This window comes from Calliphora vicina, chromosome 3 (genome assembly GCF_958450345.1).
Source record: "Calliphora vicina chromosome 3, idCalVici1.1, whole genome shotgun sequence".
In the NCBI taxonomy this organism is placed as follows: domain Eukaryota; kingdom Metazoa; phylum Arthropoda; class Insecta; order Diptera; family Calliphoridae; genus Calliphora; species Calliphora vicina.
This window is the reverse complement of record NC_088782.1, coordinates 85,194,443-85,202,769: the sequence shown is the minus strand read 5'-3', so window position 1 is coordinate 85,202,769 and position 8,327 is coordinate 85,194,443. Positions and strand designations below refer to the sequence as shown.

General features: G+C 30.2%; 1 protein-coding gene across 1 annotated transcript; it reads right to left on the bottom strand.

Moving 5' to 3' along the window:
• Positions 1-5,378: 5,378 nt before the first annotated feature.
• Positions 5,379-6,515, bottom strand: LOC135955591 (probable serine/threonine-protein kinase DDB_G0293958). The gene has a single exon (XM_065505945.1). The coding sequence runs from the start codon at positions 6,513-6,515 to the stop codon at positions 5,379-5,381; it is 1,137 nt and encodes a 378-aa protein (XP_065362017.1).
• Between the last annotated feature and the right edge of the window lie 1,812 nt (positions 6,516-8,327).

Here is an 8,327-nt window from a genome sequence, read left to right as displayed (position 1 = left end):
TCTGATATTGACAAAAAAAAACTTTTGCGTTGCAACATACCTCGACGTTGCAAAGGCGTTTGATAGCGTATGGCACAAAGGTCTTCTTCATAAACTAAAAAATCAATTACCAAAAGATTTCTTCATAATACTACAAAGCTATCTACAAAACCGAAGATTATATGTTAAATATAAAGACGAGTATTCAAAAATACTTTCTATAAAAGCTGGAGTACCTCAAGCTAGTGTCCTCGGACCAATGCTTTACCTCCTGTTTACATTAGATATACCAACTCCTACAACAAATAACAACATGATAGCAACATTTGCTGACGACACTGTTCTACTATCATCACACGCAAACATTAAATGGGCTATGCAAAAACTTAAACCACTGCTCAATAATACAATGAATTGGTTCCGTAGCTGGGGAATTCAAGTAAACAGTGATAAAACAGTTCAAGTAATCTACACTAATAGAAAGATAACAAACTTTCAACCTATTCAAAAAATACTCTACCAATTCTTTTGGATACAAAGGCCAAGTATCTTGGCATTATAATTGACTCAAAACTGAACTGGAAAGATCACATCATTCAAAAGAAAAGAAAAATAAAAAACAGGTTTAGACAATTATTTTGGCTGTTAGGGAGAGAATCTAAATCAATTCAAAACAAACTGCTTATATACAACACAATTATAGCGCCAATTTGGAAGTACGGCGTAGAAATATGGGGTACAGCTAGCACAACAAACTTAAAAATTATTCAACGAGTTCAATCTAAAATATTGCGAACTATTGTCAACGCAGAATGGTATATTAGAGATGAAGACATACATCGAGATCTAAACGGCAAAAGAAATTATCCGTATCAGCAGTATTAAATATACAACTCGTTTAACACAACATTCCAACATGGAACTCAGGCAGTTGCCGGCAAACGAAACCCTGGCACCCAGAAGACTTAAACGGAATACACCTTTAGAACTAGCTGAGCGATAATAAGGAAGACAAATGCTGTGTATAATAAAAAAATGTATAAATTACTTATCATTCTTTGTAAGTAAGTAAATTTAATTACTTATTGTCATTTTGTTGACAGGTGTAATAATAAAGGGAAATTAAAAAAAAATATATATTGTTAATATTATTATTGATACTCATATCTTCACTGGGTCCCAACTCAAAACCGTTATCTAAGTTCGATGTATAGTTACGTTATTTGGTCCCATGGTTATCTTTGCAAGCAGGGAGGCCATGCGAGGATTGACACAATGTCCTTATGAGATGATGTTATAAGAGAAGAAAATCAAAAGTTGTTTTATTTTTATACCACTTTGCTCGAGCTAAATTACAGCTCAGAGTTGTTAATGCAAAGTGTGTCCATTTATTAAAATTTTATTGATTATATACTAAATTAATGCTTACATTGCATTTTAACCTAAAGTGGAGAATGTAGCAGTTGGACAGAACATTGAACGCAAGAATCACATAAAAATTAAGTAACGATTAGTACAACACACAAAGTGTTTACTGTTTTGTCGTTTCTGTAATATGATATTAATCTTTTGCATTTCAATATTCTGTCGGTATAGTTGACATATGGTTTATGCTACACCTCCCTTTTACGGAAGAATGTTCATACAGTTTTTAAGTGTATGGACATTCTTTAACAAATGATTACAATAACCTTAATATTAAATTTTATTACAAAATATATATCTTATAAGTAATTTAAAATATGTCTACGTAGACTTTATAATGGAAAATTTTAATTCTATTCATTGTTAAAAATCTTAAGTCTATTCTTATGAACTATTTGCTCTTTGTTATTTTTCTTATCTATTATTGTTACATTATTTCTTAAATCTATATTTTTAATTTCAAAAGGTCCTTTATATTGTGGATCTAATTTATGACCTGCTTCATTTTTAACTAAAACTAAATCTCCTATTTTAAATGTATAATCTAACAATGTCTTATCATAATTTAATTTCTGTTTTAACTTATACCTATCAATTAGTTCTCGGGCCCTCTTATGTGCCACTTCTAATCTATATCTAACTTCCTTAGCATAATCTTCTACATTATATACAGGAGCTATTGATTGAACCTCATTAAATTGTTGAAACCCATTAGGAAGCTTACCAAAAACTAACTCATAAGGACAGTAGCCATGTACCGTAGATGGCGTAGTATTAAAACAATAAGTGAAATACTTGAGCCATTCATCCCAATCGCTTTTGTCAACGGATATGTATGATCTTACATATTCGTTGAAGGTTCTATGACTTCTTTCCACAGTTCCTAGTGTCTGATGATGATAAGCAGTCGATGTAATATTCTCTATTTTTAAAAGTTTACACAATTCATTAAGTACTGAGTTTTTGTACTCTGTACCCATGTCCGTAATGAACGTCTTCATCGGACCATAAGTAAGAATAAAATGTTCAAATATAGCTTTCGCAACTGATTTTGCGCTTTTATCTTGTATGGGTACCGTTACAAGATATTTTGTCATGTCACATATTATTGTGACAGCATAAGAATTTCCGTTATAAGATTTTGGTAGTGGACCTATAGTATCCACTATTACCGTATCAAATGGTTTAGTCGGTGTGTTTGTCAAAGTCAATGGCATTTTTGTGTGTTTTGTAATTTTAGCCGACTGGCATTTTTGACACATTTTAACATATTTCGTAATATCACGAGTCATATTCTTCCAGAAATAATATCTTTTTATTTTATTAAGAGTTCTTGAAACACCAGAATGTCCTCCTTCTGCTGGATCATCGTGGTATCGTTTCATTATCTCTGTTATTAATTTGGCACTTGTTACGTGGATCACCTCATTAAGTAGCGCTACTTTTAATAATTTTAATAATTTATTGCCCATTTCTTTAAATTCATTAATAGAGATAAATTCGAAAATTTTCTCACTAGGTGCCACTTGTAATTTATTAATGTTTAGTTTACCGGCCACTTCTTCGAGCCTTGGGAAAAATTGTACTAAGTCAAATTTCCCATTAATAAACAATTCATTCATTTGTATACATGCTAATGTAGATTTGCCACGTTTAATATAAAACTTTTGTGGGGTAATCTTTAGCTTACAAAATTTTCTGACGTCAGAATTCATAATTGGTACAAATATATTGGGCTTCTCATTTTCATTTTCTAAATGCCGTTTGTTTATTGTAACCGGAGACTTTTTAAGTGACTCTTTTGCCATTGCTCGTGTGTTTATTTTGTATATATTGTTATTTTCATTGTTTATTTTTTTCAAGTCATTTATGGATATACGTGATAATGCATCAGCAATTATCTTTTCCCCTAAGATATTCAACTGTAAAATCATATTCCTCCAAATCAAGTCTCATTCTTGTTAACTTTGAGCTTGGATTTTTCATTGAAAACAAATAGGATAATGGTCTGTGATCGGTGCGGACTAGGAAATGTTTGCCATAAATGTATGGTCTAAAATATGTTATTGCCCAATGTATGGCAGTCAACTCCTGTTCAATGGTGGATTTGTTGCTTTCACCCTTTGTAAAGGCCTTCGACGCATATGCTACAGGCAAATGTTGTCCTTCATACTCCTGTGTTAATACAGCTCCACAAGCTTGTTTACTTGCGTCTGTGGTTATGCAAAATTGTTTTGTGAAATCAGGATATTGAAGTAATGTTGGGCTCATTAACTCCCTCTTTAGGTATTCAAATGCATAATTGCAATCTTCTGTCCATTCGAACTTTGCACCCTTCTTGGATAATTTTGTTAAGTGTCTCGAATATTCTGAAAAATTTTTTATAAATCTTCTATAATAGTTGCAAAAAGCGACAAATCTTTTCGCACTATCTGCATCCAATGGTGTTGGATATTTTTTTATTATGGAATATTTACTATCATCTGGAAGTATTCCTTTATCAGTACATTTATGACCAAGATAGGTTACTTCTCTCATAAAGAATGAGCATTTTTCTGGATGCAATTTCAGATTGTTTTTTCTGCATAGTTCAAAAACATCTTTTAAATTAGAAAGCATATGTTTCTCTGAACAACCTAATACAACCAAGTCATCCATATATAGGAAGGCTTGATCTGGTTTTAATCCACTAAAAGCGAGAGTCATCATTCTATGAAAGGAGTTGGGAGCTACCTTCAGACCATAAGGTAATCTTGTAAATTGGTATGAACCATTATTGGTTGAAAATGATGTTAAATTTCTTGATTCTTTTTCTAAACCAATCTGGTGAAATCCAGACATAAGGTCTAAACAAGAAAAATATTTTGCTCTACCAAGTTGATCTAAAATATCGTCTATTCTAGGCAAAGGGAATTTGTCTGCTATTAGTTTTTTATTTATTTGCCTATAATCGATCACAAGTCTCCACCTCTTGTTTTCAGAATTTGGTAATGATTTCTTTGGTACCAATAAGATTGGACTATTATACTCAGAATTAGAAGGTTCAACTATTTTGTCATTTATAAGTTTTTTGACTTGTTTATCTATTTCTTCCTTGTGTGTATGAGGTATTCTGTAATTTTTTATGTATACTGGAGTTGAATCTTTTATTCTTAACCTTTGTTCATAGAAATTATTAACAGTTATAGTTTCTGTTTCCAAACCAAAAATGTCACTATATTCAGAACAGATTTTTGTTAAAATTTTATCGAATTGTTGTGGAAAATTTTTCTGTAATTTTTGTAATATCAATGACTTCCTATCTTCGCCATTGCCAGATTTCTCTGTTACTATATCATAATCTGTAATCTTCTCCGTCCTTAAATTTTCTTTATTTACTACTGAAATATTATCATTAGTATTTAGAATACGAATATATGCATTGTCAGATTTTACCAGAGTATTTGCTATGAATACACCTGGCATTATTTCCTGATTTGGTATTAATAACTCTTTTTCGGAAGTGGGAAGATTTACTTTTCGTATCGTTTCTGATCTAGCTGGCAAGACAATGTCATTGTTTGTTAGTGGTATTTTTATAACTTGCGAAATATTAGAAGGTCTAAGGATAAGGTAATCGTTATCGTCATTAAAATCCAATACACAATTGAATTTTTTAATGAAATCCATGCCAATGATTCCATCGCATGGTATTGGGAAATCATCAGGTACCACATGAAAGACATGAGGTATCAGAAAATTTTGATATTTTAATTCGAAAAATTTAGTACCCAATGAGCTAATTTTTCCTTTTCCTATTCCACTTAGTGTTGTTATTTTATTTCTATTTATTTCATTTAGTTTAAAACATTTAATTTTAATTAAAGAAATATCTGCGCCTGTGTCTACAAGTAGAGTAATTGGTGTTTTAGTTTCGGTAATGTGAACATTTATAAAGAAGCAAAAGCTAAGGTTAAGTTTGTATACTTTTCTTTTTACTGAGTTGATCCTAGGGGAAGATTCGGGTTTTCCGAATCGCTTTCATTTTCGATTGCGTTAACGTAGTTTCTATTCCTACGGTTATTATTATTATAATTTTGTCTGTTTCTGTAGTTGTAATTATTTCTGTTATTGTTGTTATTGTTTTGATTGCTATTCTTGTCATTGTTTCGTGGATAGTTATTTCTTCCACGAAATCTATTATATCCTCCACGATAATTGTTGGAGTTTTGCCTATAATGAAGTATTGCATTCTGTTGTCCAGTTGCTTCTGTACAACTATTTACGAATTTGCTCATTGCATCATTCATAGTATTGAATTGACCTGCTTCCATGATAATTTTTACCTTATCTATGGTACAATTTTTAGTTAGTGCTTTTACAGCTACTTGAGTTGAGTATTTGCTTGCTAACTCTGTTTTTATGTAAGCACTTTCTAGCGATTTTGTCAAATTTTCAATTTCGCTGCAATATGCGTTTGCAGTTTTATTGTTTTGTTTAATGTTCATGATTTTGGCAGTCAGTACCTCGACTGATTCGCCTTTAATGCTATTATTTAGCTTATTTATAATTGCAATTATTGTGTTTTCATTTTCAATATAATTTCTTGCTGTTCCTTTTAATTTTGTTTTAATAATGGATACAGCAACTGCTTCGTGTTCGCCCTTAATTGAATCTACAAGTTGCAATGAGTCAATGAAAGAACGTAGGTTTTCAGACTTTCCATCAAAGTCATTAATAAGCTTTGAAGCTGTATTAAGAAACTCTACTACTGTTTGGGTCATTTTGGAATGTTTTTTGAAATCTTTATTTGAAAATATAGTTTCGATTTTTATCTTTTCATGTATAGTGTCTGGAAGTTCAATTTCAATTTTCTTTTTGGCTGCTAATGTTGTTATTCTATTCTTGACATCATGAAAAAATGCCTCTGCTGCAATTTTATGTGCAGATGTTAATCGTTCATAATTTACGTTTAGTACTATTCTTATTTCCTCCAAACAATGCAAAAGAATGTTAAAATGTTTGTCTACTGTTTCTTCCTTAGTTGGTCTGTCAACATTTAGACACTTATATGAGCGGTCAAATTCTTCTCTAATTAATCTAACCTTGTTCACTATATCTTGCCACTCCATCTATACTCTATCTAGATCATTTGCTCTACTCGTGTATTTCTTTTTTAATCTTTTATTGTGTAATGCGTAAACACGCAATACCGAATTTAAACCTATCAAAAGTGTTATTATTATTAAGCAAAATTCAATTAATTCTAAATTTACGTTTCCCTGTACTACTTCTACCTCATTGACCACGTTGGCTGAAGGATTTTCTATTTTTGATTGAGGTTTTCCCATTTTAATTTTCGAATTTCCTGATTAATAAAATCTGCAATAATAATGTTTTTATACTTTCTACTCTATTTCAAAGGACCTTAAAATTTTTTACTTAATTAGAACTAATTAATTTCTATTTCATAAAAATTATTTATTATAATTAAAAAATTATTTTTTTTTTTTATACATACATATGGGGGATTTCATGTCAAGTGAACCAACTTTTGAAATCGATGTCTTCCGATCGGGATAAAATTTGCACCAAGGTTAGCTCTATTGGATAGTAACTCAGACACAATTTTTCAACAACATCGGTCGAGAACTCTCTGAGTTATAGGGGGTAAAATTTTGACAATTTGGTCAAACAGGGGTTTTTTCTTATCCATGTAACTTATTACCTATTGTTCTTAGCAAAATGTGTTCCAAATAGTATAGATAGCTATTTCTTCGATCTTTCGAAAAAAAATATTTAAAAAAAAAATAAAAAATTTTTAATATTTTTTTTCCGAAATCAAAAACTTTTTTGACTTTTTTTTAAAATACGCTATTTTTTTTTATTTTTTTTTTTTCTTAAAATAAAGTTTAGATATTTTCCTTGAACACCTACTTGGTCGCTTAGTGGGATGCGAGTGGGATATCTATCAAAATAAATATTTTGTAACTCAAAACATAAAATTTTTGACTTTTTTTGCAAAATCAAAAACTTTGTTGACTTTTTTTTTTCAAAATGGACCCTTTTTTAATCTTTTTTTTTAGGTCAAACAAAAGCTTAGATATTATCCTTGAAGACCCTTTTGGTCGCTTAGTGGGATGCGAGTGGGATATCTATCAAAATAAATATTTTTTAACTCAAGACTTACAATTTTTGACTTTTTTTTTTGCAAATACGATTTTTTTTCCAAATGGGCCCTTTTTTTAAAATTTTTTTTGTAGTCAAAAGAAAGCTTAGGTCCATTCCTTTAAGATATTTTTAGTCCCTTAGTGGGATGCGAGTAGGATATCTATCAAAATAAATATTTTGTAACGCAAGACATACAATTTTTTAATTTTTTTTTGCAAAATCAAAATTTTTTTCCAATATGGGCCCTTTTTTAATTTTTTTTTTTGCTCAAAAGAAAGCCTAGGTCCATTCCTTTAAGATATTTTTAGTCCCTTAGTGGGATGCGAGTGGGATATCTATCAAAATAAATATTTTGTAACGCAAGACATACAATTTTTTAATTTTTTTTTGCAAAATCGAAATTTTTTTCCAATATGGGACTTTTTTTTAAAAATTTTTTTTGCTCAAAAGAAAGCTTAGGTCTTTTCCTTTAAGACCTATTTTGTCACTTAGGAAGATGTGAGTAGGATATCTATTAAAATAAAAATGTTGTAACTCAAGACATTCAATTATTGACTTTTTTTTTGCAAATTCGAATTTTTTTTCAAAATGGGCCCTTTTTTAAAAATTTTTTTTTAGTCAAAAGAAAGCTTAGGTCCATTCCTTTAAGATATTTTAGGTCCCTTAGTGGGATACGAGTGGGATATCTATCAAAATAAATATTTTGTAACTCAAGATATACAATTTTTGATTTTTTGGCAAAATCAAAAACTTTTTTGACTTTTTTTTAAAAT